Source organism: Phoenix dactylifera, chromosome 18 (assembly GCF_009389715.1).
Source record: "Phoenix dactylifera cultivar Barhee BC4 chromosome 18, palm_55x_up_171113_PBpolish2nd_filt_p, whole genome shotgun sequence".
In the NCBI taxonomy this organism is placed as follows: domain Eukaryota; kingdom Viridiplantae; phylum Streptophyta; class Magnoliopsida; order Arecales; family Arecaceae; genus Phoenix; species Phoenix dactylifera.
In genome coordinates this window covers 2,566,434-2,583,343 of record NC_052409.1, presented here as the reverse complement: position 1 = coordinate 2,583,343, position 16,910 = coordinate 2,566,434, and the positions used below count along the sequence as shown (strand labels likewise).

Sequence of the window (16,910 nt, the reverse complement as noted above, 5' to 3'; positions counted from 1 at the left end):
AATTTAATTCAACACCAACTTCATTAAACAACTTCGTATCGCCATAGACCTTTGTATAGTTTGCTCTTTTTGATGGCCGAGAAGCAGTCATTTTTCATGTCAAGATCTTTCATGGCTCAAGTACTATATATTGACTATCAAATTCAGGTTCGGATCCTCTGTTGTGCACAAAAAGCACGGCACGGTGAATTGTGTTAGATGATTAGAAGTGGAAAGCAGAAGAAGAAAAGAATTGCTGTGTTCATTTCTTGTATGGCTTCATGAGACTTAAACTAGTTGACTCCAATTGTTTGTGTTGTAGGTTTCCATTTGCTGAAGGCGATTACAGTCTGAAATCATTTTTATCTACTATTCTGATCCAATGTACTGGTCTTTTAGATTTCGCTGGAGTTTGAGCTGAATAGTAACTTTGGAAGCAGAACAAGTTAAAATTTAGTGGAACTGTAACTGCTAGAGAAGGGTTGCAGTGGAGAATGTGAAGGCTCAATGGATATAATAATTAATATGGATCTTAACGTTTCTTGTAGTGGATTTTATTATCACAGTATCAGAGTTTTTGAGTTCCAGTGCAGCTACATGGAGATGCCATGCAGAGCCACAGTTCTGCCAGGCCCAGCCGACGAGCAAGAAGCTGCCACTGGAGTTCAACAAGTTTCTCAGCTCCTGCTGCTGAGCATGAAAGGGTGAAGCTCGTGCAGTCACCAGGGCAATCACAAGGAGCTTTAAAAGCAGTGCCTGAAGACCAATAGACAGTTAAACATGGGTTCATGTCGTATCTTTTTGTTTCCAGCCGCCTCAAGACATTATATTTGCAGCTGTTTTTGATGTTTTGAAGGATTTGAATTTTGTTTATCTGCAACTAAATTTTTATTATAGTTGAGTTTTGTCATATGATTAAACTAAAAAGAGATGTCGATTTATGTGTGAGGATTTCCTTACTCGTTGTTCGTATGACACCACGAGAGAAACTCATGGAGACTGATTATTCCTTCATGGCAGATTTCCTAAGCCAGAGAGACCCTCACAGTTTTTTACCATCATACTAGTGCTTTCTGAATCAATATATTGGTCTTTAAATTTTCAATAGCACTGAAAACTTCTGGTGAGACCTGCAGCCTGGACATCTGAAACATTGGTAGAAATTTTGAAATATGAACACCTGTAACTGGAAATCTTAGCATTTGAATTGGAATCCTCTTCATGATTTCACCTAGTCATGAGCCTTTTACCACCACAAAGACCTCTGAAGGAAGCAATCAGTGGTCTTCTGAAGGGTGTGCTGGAAGATTTTTGACCTTAGCCCAGATTGCTGCAAATGCCACAAGGTCTGCATCTTCGGACCAGTAATTGAGAAGCCTGATAGCAGCAGAAACACAGGCTGAAGTCGAAGAGGATTAATTTAGAAAAATTCTAGAGTTCCGTTCCTTCCATGCACTCCATGAAACCGCTGCAATAAGGGAGAGGAAGGCTGTTTGAATTCTCTTAGGAACTTGCTGCATTGTCTTCTTTGAGAAGAAGTCAGAGAACACCCCAGGTGACTGCTCAATTTCTAATTTGGGATATAATCCTCTCCAGATTTTCATGGCAAACTGCCATTTCGACAGGACATGGTTACAAAAGTGAAGTTGAGGTTATTAATCTATAGACAGAAGTGGCACCCTTATATACAAAATTCATGGACATCAATTCAGAAACTAGTCTGAAGAAGCCTCAGCTTCATTTCAAGACATTTAAGCCCCTGGTACAATCTTCTTAACCTCGTCAGAACCTTATTTCTTTGGCTGCTAGGTACCCTAAAGGCAAACTTTGATGGAGCTTTTTGGAGTATAACTGTTAAAGAGTAGTTATCATCAAATTGATGGAGCTTTTTGGAGTATATCTGTTAAGAGGAGTTATCATCAACTCAGTTATCTTCTAACTCTTTTCTTTTCCTTATAGCCGATCCCTAAATTTTTCTTCCAAAAAAGTATGGAATAAAAATTCAAGAAAAGTGAAATGCATAAATCTACTGAGGAATTTTTTTCATCACTGAAAGAAATCGAAGAACAATATTTTGCACCATAGCTATGTGAAGCCCATGTGTGTTGGTAACACTAAGCACTAACCTGCCAATCTGGTATAACACAAGAATCCAAGCATTTTAAGCAGCATGCAGTAGCCTGTCAATGCGGTGCAACACTTAATAAACCTCATTAGAGAACGGGAAAAGTGAATTTGATGGCATCAGCTTCTGATCAGAATTCACCGTGGTGCATATTAGAGAGTTTGATGTACACGGATTACATCATACCAAAATTAGTGACATCGTACAGTCTCAGCAGTTAAATTATGTTTCTCATAGTTTTTCAGGTTTAAACTAAAGCTACAGAAGCTACTTGTACCAAAAGAAGGCAATTGATTCCACACGCCGAAAAAATACAAAACAGCAGTAGTCTCCCGCTCCCACCGAGAGCAACAAAATCCTAGCTTCCTCATCCATAACTTAAAAACAAACTTGACAGTATCTACTGTCTTCTATTTCTGAAACTGTTCCTTTAGAGGAGAAGGGGTATGAGTTGAGATTGATGTATGATCCTTGGGCAAAGCTTTCCCCAGAACATTCAAAACTTTCATACGATGCAACTCCTTACCTGCAGAAAGAAAAGAATCAGTACGGGTCTGCATTGGTAGAATCATCATTCTGAAGGGAGAGAAGGCTTAGCTTAGAGAGCATCCAATTCAAATGATAGTACAACCATCAACCATTCAGAGTAATTTCGATTGTATAGTATACAGTCATAAACAGTGTTTCTGCACAGAAGTAACACTATTTGTCTTTAGAAATGCTAAAACAGACAGGTAGGACTACCTTCCTCCAATAAGAGATGTATTGCTCTTTTCTCCAACTCAACAGCATGCCTGCTACGGCCAACCGCCGATAAAGATCGAAGCACTAAATCAACATTATTATGTATAAAATTAGTGGAACATAAATGATATGGATTCATTGTGTTATATTACTTAACAAAATGACTTACTTAGAATATACTCCTCCTGGCTTGACTGGTCACAGCTCTTCAAGAACATCTGCAACTGAATAAACCTTTCTTTCCAATCTTGATTACCTGGTGTCTGGGAATCTGCTAGGACTGGTGTGGTGGAAGTAACCATCGACTCATGTGGTTCCAGTGCTGCCAACCCAGTGATGAGCTTTCCTGGACAATGAGGAAGCAATCGTTTCCCAGATGACATAGATGGAGATGCCACTGGTACAGGGACAGGAAGAGAAGCTGCCTTAGGCTCTTGGGTCTGACACTGCTGCACATTTTGTTCTTTTGTTCCATTGTTGCTAGATTTCCTGGACTCAGGAGAATCAGCACTATCCATATTGATAAAAGTGCTCATCTTGCCTTGCTCAGTTTCAAGTTTTCTACGTACGTACACAAGATGTCCATTTGGACCAATGTTGCCTGGGGTCTGATGACTGGAGGGACTAGATGGATCATCAGGCTGTGGCCTCTTGGTACCAACTACCTTCACAGAATCTGGGGTGAGTCTTTTGTCTTTAGGAAGTGGAGAGGTTCCGGTTGGCTTTGTAATGATGTTCCTAGATTCATTTGGCAACTCCCTTAAAGCCACTTTTTTTACTGAGACTGAATGTTGCTTGTCTCCAGCAGCCATGGCACTTCCACTGCTAACCATTCCGTACTTACTAAAATTATCTACCATTTGTTGAATCATTGGTGGATAGCAGCTCGACCATAATAAGCTGAAGAATGACCAGAAGTAAAACAAAATTCAATGGATATGAATGGAATGTAGAACATGCATAATCTAGCAGTAATAAGATTTCATGTCCAAATGCCAGTATGAAGAAACAACTCAAAAAGAGTAAACATGAACAGAAACTAACATACATTGCAGTAACTTTTATAGTATAGAACTGGCATGAAAGGTGCAGAGCTTGAACAAGAAACACAACATTCAAAAACAGTTAATAACTCAAAGCATGTTCAAAGTGGTAAATATTCTGGCTTAACAATTTTTCCCTTAAATCATTTTCTCCTTTGCGCAAGAATCGAGAAGAATAATGAAGGGAGACAGAAAATTGAAACAGTGGACAGATTTTGTGCGCCTTCATGCATTCCCAACTATTTGGTCAGCATCCTATAGCCTTCATATCTAAGGCTACCTATGGTGTTATTGCAATTTTTTCACTCACAACTTCTAGTCATATTAGATTATTCCAATCTCTTTTGGACCCTTCAAGACTGATCTGAGCAAAACCCTCCTCTCCCAAACCTTTACTAGGTCTTCAAAGATTACCCATCCAATTTCAATCAATTCTCTTTTGTTTTGTCCTTGATTGGTGCAAGCATACACCTTCTTTAATATACTCGTTCCCCGGTCTCTCCTTTATAAAGTTTCACCGTACATTATGACTTACTTTATCAATTTTTGCACAATTATCATGATTATCTGGCTCACTTTCACTTTGTCCTCGATTAGCACAACTCCTATACTTCTGATATACTTGTTTCACTTTAAAGTTCTATGCTACACCGTACCTAACATTCTCATTTATGCCAAGCTCTTTTTGTTTGCTAGACCAACTTCCTTATTATTCAAGACCTTACTGCAGTTATTCCAATTCTCCCTTCAATTGTCAAGACATGTTTTAATCATATAACACCCTAGAAGCACCTCCCCTTGTCACCCATGCAACTCTCGGTTTATTATATAACATATCTTCATCTATCTCTCTATTATTTTGTATAATCAACGCAAAGTATTGATATCAATCACCTCAAGGTATCCGTGAACATCAAATTTTGTGAACATCAAATTTGACTTGAAGTCTTGAACACTATTTTGATTTCCATTTCCATTTAAATGACATGTTCCACATACAGTTTTCCCCTAGTGATTTGTGGGTGTATGTATATACAAATATATGTATGTGCATAATGCACAAAAACATGTATATAGACAAATAGAGATACTACACTGTATGTGCCAGCAAAAAAATGAATTTGTACGGCATGTGCTTCAATGCTTGGCAGCAGCTATTGTCTGGCAGCTGGCCTTCACATCCCCTTCAAGCTTCCCTTACATTCCCTCAATGACTTCCTAAGCTTTGTCGAATAAGCGGCGAGAAGGACCACTAATGTGTGTCACATATCCCATAGTATGTGGGATCATGGATCTGGTGCAACATAGAATGATTGCATGTTTAATGCCAAGCACATCCCATTGCACAGAGGATTCAACAATATTAGTGCCCAAGCCACGGAGCTTCTGGGTCAGACCTCGTCTTTGGGCATCCAATAGGCACCAAAAGTCCCACTGTCCGCATCAACACTTCTTTCAGTCCCTCCAACCCCCCAACACAGAAAAAGCCCCTGAGGGAACATTTAAAATCAATTTCCATGGCTTCATCAAGCAGACAAATGGTAACTGTAGGACAGGCTGTATCATACACGATCACCAGAGGCCATCTTCTTCATGCTCACGCAATTTGGTTCTTAGATGCTTCTGTGCCAATTGTGGAGCTGCAAGCATCCTTGGAGGGGTGAGCTACACCATAGACAATGATCCCAGCTACTACATCTGGCTGGAGGGTGACTCAGTGACAGCGATCAGGTGGCTACAGCACTGCCCCAACCCTAACATGAGCTATTATCCATCCCTCTTAAATCTTGCATTCCTCATGAGTCAAGGCCAGAGATGGAGATTATAGACATATTTTGAGGCCAACAGGTCAATTGGGCAGCCAATTTTGCAGCCAAACTTCATGGAATGACAAAGTCACAAGTGCACTCAGTGTCAGATTCATGGAGCTGCTTCGTACTGATAGAGAGGGGTGTGTATGTGTTTCACAGAGTTCAGCACGCCCATGCATGTGTGTGTGCATGCATGAGAGAGAGAGAGAGAGAGGTCTTTGGATTTATAGCCAAATCCAATTGGACCAATAGCCACATACAGCCTAAAAGAATTGATTAAATCTAACTTTAATAATTGAAGTAGTTGGAGTTGGTTATGCTCCAGCAACCTAAAGTGAGCAGACATAGAGCTGCTGGAAGGTAATGTGCAATGATTCCAAGACTCAGGAGCATACAATTTGAACACTGCATGTGGTATGTCATACAGGGAAATAATAATTTATGAAAAAAGTCTTTCAAGGAGATGTTGAGCATCATTTTAGGTTTGCGTAAGACAGGGAAATAATCTTACATTTTATAAAATTTGAACTCATTTTACTGATCAGTGTCTATTAAATACTCTTGCTGGTTAGGAGTAATGTGTCTACAACTCGTGCTGTGTCCTTTCATATGTGAACAATTTTCTTTAATTAGTGAAACATAAGCAATGAGTATGCACTATACTAATTTAAAGAGTTCATAAGTTCTGAAGTAAATGCTATGGTGATATATATGTAAAGGCTTTTGTTCTAAACAGCAAGTGAACAAAATCAAGGTTATTATTAGTAATCGATAAAATCTACTACAGCATGTTTGTAACAAAATTACACAAGAAACTTTTAGAAGAATATGGATTTCAGCTTCAAAAGCTAATTGGTTTTGCATTTTGAATTAGGTCACAAAGCGTATTCCTTATTCATTGAAAATTTGCATGCAAATATAAGGGTAACCTATTTTTCTCAGTGAAGAGAACACAAAAGGTCACAGTGAGGTGAACATGAAGTAGATGCATTACTGCAGAAATGATAAAATGAATTTTGCATACTACAGTTAGAAGATTGCAATTAAAACCATGAAAGACCTATGTTTAAATTCCAGTTGGCAGTTGCAAAGAATCTAAAGTTAACAAGTTCTAAAATTTCGAAGTTTATTATACTATTTATAGAACAATGTTCAGTCAGATGTTGATTAAACATAAGCAGCCAAACATGGAGAGACATCTTTCATTACCTATTCTAGCTTGGAAGAACTTGGTATAGGAGACGCTATCTACAAAACAGTGTGTGTGTTTGTGTTAAGGTCAGTGAAGCAGAAAGAAAAAAAAGAATCTAAGACGGTGATGGCATATTTTTATTTTTTAATTCCTGATAGGGTTGACAATATAATATGTAAAGCCCATAGTTGACCATAAATAGTTGTCTAAACCTGTCTAGCTGCTAGTGTGTAGCTAACAAGTTAGTGCTGTTGAGCAGTCACTACTATTACCTTAATCCTTTATAAAATTTTTACTAGCTCCCCTTCTGTTCATTTCGAAAGAAAAAACTTGTGAGAATAAAAATCAACCAGAATGATACAACAACAATAGAATCCCAGCAAAAAAGGGATGTGCCAATGCAAATAAAGAAGGTTAGAGCAAAATGACCCAAATAAGCAGTACTGAAGATACCAAATGTTACTCCAGTGATGCAGAACAGAAGTTGCAAAGGGTGTTATTTCAGCCTCACTGATCTCCTAGAGCTAGTGATTTGTAGTCTCTTTACCATTAAGAAAAAACTGTCCAAAAAGAAAAGGAGGAAATCATAGATCATAACTATAACTGAAAAGCCTTGCCATATTTGGGGTTTGCATTACAATTTCTTCTCAACAATTATTCCTATTGAGGGATGTATCAATGGTCACTGTTAGCTTTTAAAAGAAAAAAAAACAGACACATGCGGAAAAAAAATCATAGCTTCCATATATGTCATTTTTGCTCTTTCCTTATCTTTCTTGACCATTCAATAAATATCCAGACTCCTTCCAACTATGGTGTAGTAGTTGCATTCCACAAGCCAGAATTGAAAGTGATGTCAAGCTTTATGATTATAAGCCAAGAAAGATGTGTCTTAGCAGATTGTGTTCTTATGTTAGTTACTATTCTGGAATTAAGTTAGCTTTAGAAGATATTAGTTTTGCTATTCTTTAAAATAAAGTGGAAAGGGTTTGGATAAAAGGCAGTTCCTAAACTATTATCCAAGACCTTCTCTTGATGTCAACAGCTCCTGAGAGATGTTGAGCATCTATGATGGGACCTAATAGACAAGAAAGTCTGCAATAATGTGGAGGAAAATTAACTTTTGGACTGGCAATGATAAAGTCTTGCATACCTGAAAAACATCGGCATATGGTCAAAAAAGCTCAACATCTAGCTTCTAAGATAAAAACAGTCATATTCATAGCAACATGTCATGGGCAGATATAAATGATACTTATTGAATTTCTAATTTTTGGAAGAGTACTTGTAAAAGGTAACATTTCTCAGCTCAAAATTTGGAGCACAGTTCAAATTCCATGTATGTCACAACAGGGTTAAAATTCTGCTCTAATTCCTTAGCTCTAACTCCACGTTCCAAGGCGGTAAGGGGATGAGAGTATGCATAAAGCCTTGTGAAAATGTGACTGATTATAAATACCACCTGACCAAGTGCTGTCATGCCTAACAAACAAATTTAACTGAGGAAGATCCTCAATGATCTGACTCGTGAAGACATGTTGTCCTTAGGTGAGAGGTCCCTGACCTTTGAGAAATAATTTCAGTAAACATATGGTTCTCAATGCCTGTAATAGTTTCTTCTTCTTCTTCTCTTAAGCTGATGATCATGGCAAACAATCCTTTCTTTGTGGGGGATTTAAAAGACCGACTTTTCCCATAGGATCTCCAGTATCAGATGATGCTCCTCTCTAACAGCTAGGATGTCAATATAAACTGAACTAAGAGAGAGATTGAGACACAAAGACTGTTAAGCCAGCACAATTTAGAGATGATATCCAAGAACATCACCATGTGATCATCAAGTTAGGTCTTTGAAGACACTTGGACAAGGCTGTAAACATATTTCAGAGTTTGCATTCTACCAGATTCAGTTGCCGTCAAGAAAAGACAACTGAGACAGTTACTGAATTAAAGAGGATGCTATAGTTGGGTCCATAGTTTTCAAACGAAAAAAGAAAAGAAAAGCAAAACTTTGAACTTTCGGACGGAAGGGAATGAAAAATTTTGAACTTTTGGGAAAGAAGATCATGGAACCATAGGGGCTGTCATACTGGAATTTTAATGGAAGCACCTGGGACCCGATAGCGCTCGATTACGGTGAAAATTTCAATTTTTGGTAGGTTTTGCGTCCAATCTTACTGGATTCGACACCCATGGAGTAAAAATTTAAACACGAAATCGCTCTCATTCGTGCCATAAAAAAAGGACGACTAAATTGAAGAATGACCTGAAGAAATTCCAAGCAAATTTAAAATCGAAATTCAAACATAACACGGAAAGAGACAGAGAATCGAGACGATCATTACCTCTACCAGCAATGCCGATCATCGCCGGTACGAGAATATTTGAGGCGGTGGTTCTCGTCGCAATCGCAGCTCAGAGAGAGAGAGAGAGATTGTGTGTTTAGGGTTTGATCGCTGATTTCGAACGGGACAGCGCTAATATTTACCCAAAAAAAAAAAAAAAACTGGACAATATTTCTGGCGACACGGTTCGCACAGGGAACTTTATGAGGACGTCGAATCTGCCGTCCGTATGAAACTGTAAAACCATCTCGCTCGTTCATGGACTCCAAACATGGCGGGTCTAGATGTACTTTGGAAGAAATCGAACGGTGGACGAGGAAGTTGCATTAAATTTTCTATGCGAGTCAGGAATTTGAATTTTTCCTGATTTGGACGAGAGGTTTTTGTTTGAAGACCATGGAGAATTCGAGGTGATGGGCATCTAGAAGACTTTCCGACGCGCTGCCACCGTAAGATCAAAAATATTTTAATCAACAATTCTCGTAATTTACGGCTGGATGGTATTTTGAGCTTGATGGCCCAACCAAGGGGAGAGGAGAACTTTACCCTTTGCACGAGAGTTTCAGTCTGGCTTTTTTTTTTTTCTTTTGTCCCGGTTAAACCGTTTACTTTTCAATAAATACACCTAGTCAAATCTACCATCGATATATCTTGGAGATAAACTTATAATTCAAAAGGGATATCCTATAACTCAAGATGTAATATGATCAGCTACATAGAAAGCCATCCAATTAATCTAGCTGGAATGTTGAACACGCATGAAATGATACCCGATTTAAGTCTTCAATTATCCATCATTAGGGACAAGTAAGCCTCCGATGCTAAGTTCCTGCTGAAATCCAAGAAATAACTGCTTTGGAGTCTCTTTCAAATGTCATTTTTCTGCCTTTAGGATGGTAATACAATACATCAGCCCTTCCCATGTCATTCTCATTTCAGCCAATGAGATTGTTATATCCAAGAGCAAAGAAACACCTGCTGTAACAAAAGCTGCCCTAGGGTTCGATAATTCCACTCCACCAAATTGACAAGTTACCATCGAAGTTGATTTTTAAAAAAATTAAGAGGTGGAAATTCCCAAGTGAAGTAAACTATCAATCCCCTCAATGTCTTTAGCCTGCAATCTGATCAGTAGGAACCTGTTTACCATATCTCATCACAAATGGACTGGTTTTATACCTGATTGTTAGAGAGAGAGAGAGACAGAGAGAGAGAGAGAGAGAGAGATGTTGCAGCTTCCTGGCTGTGCTATGAGGTAGGGCTCTCCACCACTCCAATTGTATGGATATTCAGGAAGCTCATAAAATTATGGCTCTATTTGGATAGCGGAATAGAATTAGATGATTCATTCTGTGCAGGAATAAAGCTTATACCATGAAAAGGGATAATTTTGGTGTTTGATTGAAAGGACAAGCATACATGACAGATTTGGATTTTATCACAAATACAAATTAGTCTCCCATTCTTTCGGTTAGATTAAAGAGTAGATAAGGACAACAAAATCCCTAAACAGTATAAGTTTGGCCACTTTTGTTATCAGGCAACATAACTACGGAATAAGAACCATATTCCACCTTATTCAGTGGATTATATCCCCTGCCAAACACCATCAAATCAACCAACCTATCCTCACAAATGGCTGATAACTGTAATACCAAATTGAGAAACAGGAAAGAATAACACGGATTATAGACAACTCACAAGCCAAAGGAGTATTTAAAGTGTATTTACAGAAACCAAGAATCTTCATATATATCATCCCGACAAAGTGACATGGCGAAGGCACCAATAGCTCCAGTAACTACGCAGCAAGTAGTAACACAGCTCTTGGCCACATATATCTACTTATTTCTTGCCAAAATTACGAAAAGCTGAAACTGTGGGTATGGATGTGAGCCACAACAAAATGGACAATAACACATGATGGTGATCTATTGACCAATATCCCTTAAGAGCCGCTCAACTGCAGCATGGACATTCCCCGCAGTCGCACTCAGAGCACGAATATTCTCCTGGGTGTCCAAGAAGCCCATTTCTTGTAGCTGAGACAGCTGGGTTGCATAAAGCTGCTCTGGAGGCACTGCAACAAAAAAGATATATTCTCTTTAATTTTTCATGTGACGTTTCATAGGAAAAAAAAAAAGATGCGTGTAACTAAAAAACAATAAAAAATTTAACCATTAGAAGTATTTGGAACACCAAGACCACCAGCCCCCCCTAGTCCACCAAACATGTTCATCAAAGAATCCAGCCCAGTGATGTTTGGCGTGCCTGTAGCAAAGCAACATGACCAAAATTCAATTGTCAATGGAATGCCTATTAGTCCTCGGTCCAGCGTAAGAATGGAGCCGCAGGAGTTTTAGTCTCTATGACTATATCGCAGCATTGCCAAGTTAATAGGGTGGGTCTCTCCACAAACTGAAACAAATACCGAACTATGCTAATGAACTGACAACTGCCATCTTTATAAAGACGTGTTCATAGAAATTCTGGGCATACCATCAAATCTAAGTGACTAACATAGAACAATCAAATGATGACCGAACATTTTTAATTACCTGCACCATTGCCTTCCGGATTACGTTCGCTGCAATTGATAGCACAAACAGCCCTTGATCAGGTCTAAGAGATAATAGAAGAATAATAGAAGAAAAGCAGAACACCAGCGCAAGAATTCAAAACAAGAATGCTATCCAGTCCATGGATCATGGCAAACTACTCAACTGAATGAATCGATAATAGGCCCGTCTTACAAAAGGAATTTTTTCATGAAAATTAAAAAAGAAAAGTGAATCATAACCAAATAAGACAACCATGGTCACAACTTTTCATGAGATGCAAAATCAAAAGCTCATGGAGAGTCTGAGACAGCAGATAAAGAAAGTGAAGCACAAAACAGAAACAGCATCTTTAGGTGCTGACTTACCGGCTTGCCTGTTGCCGACCTAGCTGGGAAAAAAGTGAACGTTGCAATGATAGAAGTTGCTGCAAGAAACAGAAAGAACAGTTTATACCAGGACGCAAGAATATGAAGTCTTGCACGATTAAAGCTACCTGCAGTGTCTCAGGAGAAGTAAGCTGGCGAATAAATTCTGGGTTCTGCAACATATCTCTCATCTGGGTATTGGATTCCACCAAGTTACGGAGCTGGGGATTGAGACCTAAGATCTAATGGCAATCAACAATCACAAGGTAAGACAGGTCACACGAAGAGTTCTAACCCTAGGCTAAAAGGAAACAGATACCTGATTCATGAACTGAGGGTTGGAGAGGAGGCTCTGCATCATCTGCATCATGGCTGGATTTTGCATAATCTGATTTAAGTGGGATGGGTCCGCCATACCACCAGCCATCCTTTCCAATTCTGGTAATCCAAGCCTGCCTAACCCAGCGCCAGAAGTCCTTGCATCACTGGCAGGACTTGACCTTGAATTGGTTGTTTGTGGACCTCCTGCTATTGAAAGAACTTTTCAAAGTATCAAAAGGCATATAAGATCAAGCAAACAAGTGAAACAAGCAAAACTTACCAGCACTGCCCCAAGGATTTGGAAGCGGGTTAGCATTTGGTTCAGCAGACCCAGTTGTTGCTTCAGAACCAGTAGTCGAAGGGTTTGGAGATGGATCCCTAGACTGGGTAGCACCCTGATTTCCAAGAAGGGCTGCAAATGGATTAGAACCCAAATCGCTTCCTGCGTCCCTTGTCATTGTTGTGGCATTGAGAAATGGCTCCTGAACAGTTTCATACATACGCCTGAGCATGTTAAATCCTTCTGGAGAAGATTCAATGTTGCTCATAGCCCTGTCAGTGTTTCGCATCATTTCTCTCATGAGTTCAGGATTTCTTACAGCTTCCAGAGCCTGTCGGAGAGTGCTGGGGTCATTAAGTACATGTGCTAGATCAGGATTTCGGTCTATGATCTCACGCATTTGCGGATTGTTCATGATCATGTTATGCAGTAGCTCAGGGTTATTCATCAGGCTCTGAAAAACAGGCAGGTTCATTATTTCCCTCATCATAGTAGGATTCTGAGTCAGCTGTTGTTGCACCTGACCAAACTCTGGTAATCCAAATCCAAACAAATTGGATCCTCCACTACCACCTAGCATATTAGCATCAAGACCAGGAAATGGTGAACCTCCAAAAGCAGCTCCAGAACCCCCACCTTCATTGGAATCAACACCCCTTGCAACCTCTGAAATGCTGTTTGGTGTTCTTGAAGCTCGATCAGTAGATGCAGTTGACGATGCAAAACCACGAACCAAGTGAATAGTGTGATCAGACTCCACACCTGCCAAGATAAAGAAGAGTAAAAAATCCGTACCCATCAGAGACAACAGAGGTTGAAAAAGAAGTGCCTCGTCCCCATAATTACTCAGCCTTTGATATTATATTTAAAAGGCAAAGCAGTTCTGTTGAGCAATAAGGCAATGTGGATCGCCCAAAAAAACACTCAGATATATAAAAATAAAAACTTTTTTAAAAAAAGAAGAGCCAAATATGATCGAACTCTTCCTACTTGATGCTATTCTATGCCTACGAATTAGCCTCCATGACATCGAAAAAACGACTTTATGTACTCCAACCAAGTCAAGGAGTCATAAGTGATTTACAAAATCAAGCTAAAGTGCAGGCCTGTCTTCAAATCCTAGTAATTGTCAATTACACATTCATGAAAGAAAGTTCTCAAGCCTTTGCAAGTGGCAATTAGCCACTTGCAGAAATGCAATATCTAATGCTTCTAATGCCATTGGTCATATTTCTATATCACACTATCCAATCTAGTAAGCTAGTTAGCAAAACCAATGATTTTCCTCATTATTCTTTCCAACTATTACTGTTGTACAATACTTACTATTGACTTGTTATCAATCGCAGCCAGAACAAGATATTATTTATTTATAAATGACCATCATATGCTTCTTGGGCTTCCTTAGAAGACCAAAATTATCTAGTATTATGTAAGGCAGATATAATAGCAAAACAAAAATCCCATTAATGAAATCCCTTGCACCATACAAGGTCTGGTAAAACCCAGCATGGTTCACCTTGTCAACTCTTGCCAGACCAACATATATCCACCACATTCGTACCATCCAAAATGAAGTTATTTGTATTTAACCTTGACCAACCCATTTCTAGGTGCTTCTAAACCCATCCAAAAGTTTCTCTTCCTCCTTGACACACCAAGAACCGAATACGTAAATTCTTCTTATCTCTGCCACAACAATATAATTGGTCCATTCCAGACTCCGAAAAAAGCATCCTACTGCAGCTCCATATCTCAGGTTAAGCCTTTGATTTTTGGAGGTGAGTGGTTCAGGTAAAGTAGCTTTTTCAAGCATTTTTTGCAAGTTGTTTCCTTCACACATCAAAGCACCCCATCAAATCGGGTCATGTGGTGACATTTGACCTAACGAAACCCTAAACATCTGAACCTATCAATTTATTAAAAAAAAAAAATCCTCTGAACCTTGCCATAAAGGAAGCAACAGTGATCTGAAATACACCGTTCTTGCCTAGTTGTCCATACTTCAGCAGATAATCCCAATACTAACTCCTAATCAACAACAAACAGGCAATCACAAAGAACCGTCGGAACAATCTCCACAGTGCTCATTAATTCAAGATTCCACACTCCTTTATCTATACTAAGCAAATTCATGAACAAATCAACATAAACAATTAGGCTTTGATGATTCTTAACTCAAAACCATATCATCTACTGTAGATCAAAAAATCCATCATATAGAGCCAAAAAAATCAGCAAGAATGGCTAACCATAGCTCGCTAGGGTTTGTTCGTCCTTCAGAATCCGGCCTTTATAGATCAACCGCTGCTGTTCGGGCGGCACGTCGCACTTCTCCGCAAGAACGACCTTGAACGATCCCACGGTGGACTCGAGGTCCGTCTGGACGGAGAACTTGGACCCGTTGGAGGAGCGGATGTGGACGGTGGCCCCACCCCCAACGGCGGCGGCGGCGGCGGCGGCCGAGTCGCCCGCGTCGACGGAGTCGCCGTCGGCACCCATGGTACGGGGGGATCGGAAGCCCTAACCCTGGACGAAGAAGGATCGGATCCCGATCTGCGATCAGGAATCGAACAAGGGATGGATTGGAGGAGAGAAAGAGGAGGGCTCTTGCTCGCCCTTTTCTCCTGTCGATTCTTCGATAATTGCTTGCGAGAGGGGAAAGGGAGCGGGGAGGACGAAAGAGTGAAGGAGAAAACGAGGGATACCTTCCCCCACACAAATCGGGTAAAGGAAAGAATTCTTTTTTTAGCTTCTCCCGGCCTCAAAAGAGCAGGGGAAGAGAGAGAGAAAGAGGCCGTGGGAGGGTTTTGACGGAATTAGGTCAGAGGGGGGGTGGGGCGGGCGGGGACGCGCGTCACGGGCACGTGAGTGTCACGTGTGCCTCACGTTGGCATGGATGGGAAATTAATGAGCACTAAGGGTGGTTTTGTCGATATGCATTAATAAAAGTGGCAACAGGTTTAAGTGGTTTTGACCTAGTAGGGTTGGAGAAATAATGTATTAACACCCTCTTGTTTGCATATAAAAGATCAAAGATTTGAGCCTTTTGAGAGGTATGAATCCCAAATGAAAAAAATTTGATCCTACTTTCTTTTCCAAGAAAAATCTGCAGGAGCTTATCATGGGCAGGACATCGAGCTAACTTATATTCATTTTTGCTCGCATTTTAGATAGGGTCAATTTAAGATTTGACATTTTCTATTATCCAAAATTGGCCCATAATTAGTTCTGGTCATATATCCGGGTAAGAATTAGGACAATTCAAGTTGTCAGTAGTATTATCTTTCAAGATTTGGATCCTAGGAATCTTCCAAAAAAAAATTCTTAGATTCTTAAATGAAAATTATGAAGAAGCTTAAATATCTCCTTGTGGGACGAGGCTGCACTCTCCTATCTAATCTATATAAAAACAAGTATAAAATCTTGAATCATATTCCATTTGATTTAGGATTGGGTCAATCGAATCTATGTTATTGAGTCAACTTTCACAACCCAAGCCAACTCAACTCAAACCATTTTGACCTCACTCGCTCAATGGAAGATTACCACAAAAGAAAACTTTTAAAATTTCTTATCCATATTGATTTGTTCTAAAAAATCTTTATTCTCACCATCCCAATTAGATCCAAGCCTTAGCTAACACCTCACCTATTTAAATTTTGAGAAATGGACTTCACAGAGTTAAGTCTCTAGTTGCAAAACCAATGACCAAACTCAACCTAGACAAGGTCAGATTGAATAAGTTTTTGCCGCCCTTAGTTTACGCGCAAATGAGCCTTCTTTCTTTTCCTACTCTCTTTTCTTTAACCCCAATGAACATTGTGAGGATCCGTGCGGGCGTGCATATAGTCTCACATTGGTTATTCGCCGAGAAAATCTTGGGTAATTGATGCAGGAGACTTATATAAGACTAAAGAGCTCAAAAAAATACCTTCCGGTTAGACATTTTTGGTGAGTTCTCGGGTTGTTACAAATGATATCAGAGTAAATTTGGCCCATAGCCTATGTGGACTAAGGGATACTAGGGTTGCAAATGGGTTGGGTCGGGTCATGAGTGACCCCGACCTAACCTGGTTTCTTATTCGGGTCCTAATTTTAGATTCAAACTCGACCCAATAGAAGATCGGGTAGGGTTGGGGCG

At 39.6% G+C, this 16,910-nt stretch overlaps 2 protein-coding genes across 5 annotated transcripts; both read right to left on the bottom strand.

The window, feature by feature from the left end:
• Positions 1-2,192: 2,192 nt before the first annotated feature.
• Positions 2,193-9,593, bottom strand: LOC103723179. Of its 2 annotated transcripts, none has more exons than XM_008814016.4 (4): positions 9,240-9,593; positions 3,018-3,748; positions 2,849-2,932; positions 2,193-2,630 (listed from the first exon to the last, which is right to left on the bottom strand). In XM_008814016.4, the coding sequence occupies exons 2-4, from the start codon at positions 3,718-3,720 to the stop codon at positions 2,515-2,517; spliced, it is 903 nt and encodes a 300-aa protein (XP_008812238.2). In that variant the 5' UTR covers positions 3,721-3,748; positions 9,240-9,593; the 3' UTR covers positions 2,193-2,514. The 2 variants fall into 2 exon arrangements, with proteins under 2 accessions (XP_008812238.2, XP_038971305.1); XM_039115377.1 differs by having other exon boundaries at positions 2,853-2,932.
• Positions 9,594-10,898: 1,305 nt separating this feature from the next.
• LOC103723159 (ubiquitin domain-containing protein DSK2a-like) lies at positions 10,899-15,555 on the bottom strand. Of its 3 annotated transcripts, none has more exons than XM_008813988.3 (8): positions 15,019-15,555; positions 12,767-13,528; positions 12,485-12,705; positions 12,294-12,407; positions 12,166-12,224; positions 11,798-11,826; positions 11,418-11,510; positions 10,899-11,319 (listed from the first exon to the last, which is right to left on the bottom strand). In XM_008813988.3, exons 1-8 carry the CDS (start codon positions 15,266-15,268, stop codon positions 11,171-11,173), a joined length of 1,677 nt encoding a protein of 558 aa, XP_008812210.1. In that variant the 5' UTR covers positions 15,269-15,555; the 3' UTR covers positions 10,899-11,170. The 3 variants fall into 3 exon arrangements, with proteins under 3 accessions (XP_008812210.1, XP_008812218.1, XP_008812227.1); XM_008813996.3 differs by having other exon boundaries at positions 12,485-12,693; XM_008814005.3 differs by having other exon boundaries at positions 12,485-12,690.
• Between the last annotated feature and the right edge of the window lie 1,355 nt (positions 15,556-16,910).

Bases quoted from the DNA above. Each gene is read 5' to 3' on its own strand.
- LOC103723179 (XM_008814016.4), bottom strand. From the start codon at position 3,720: ATGATTCAACAAATGGTAGATAATTTTAGTAAGTACGGAATGGTTAGC. The intron at 2,933-3,017 runs GTAAGTCATTTT...ATGTTGATTTAG, and splicing joins CCAGGAGGAGTATATTCTAA to TGCTTCGATCTTTATCGGCG. The intron at 2,631-2,848 runs GTAGTCCTACCT...TTCTTTCTGCAG, and splicing joins ACATCTCTTATTGGAGGAAG to GTAAGGAGTTGCATCGTATG.
- LOC103723159 (XM_008813988.3), bottom strand. From the start codon at position 15,268: ATGGGTGCCGACGGCGACTCCGTCGACGCGGGCGACTCGGCCGCCGCC. The intron at 12,225-12,293 runs GTAGCTTTAATC...TGTTTCTTGCAG, and splicing joins CTTCTCCTGAGACACTGCAG to CAACTTCTATCATTGCAACG. The intron at 11,320-11,417 runs GTTAAATTTTTT...TTTTTGTTGCAG, and splicing joins TGTTCCAAATACTTCTAATG to TGCCTCCAGAGCAGCTTTAT.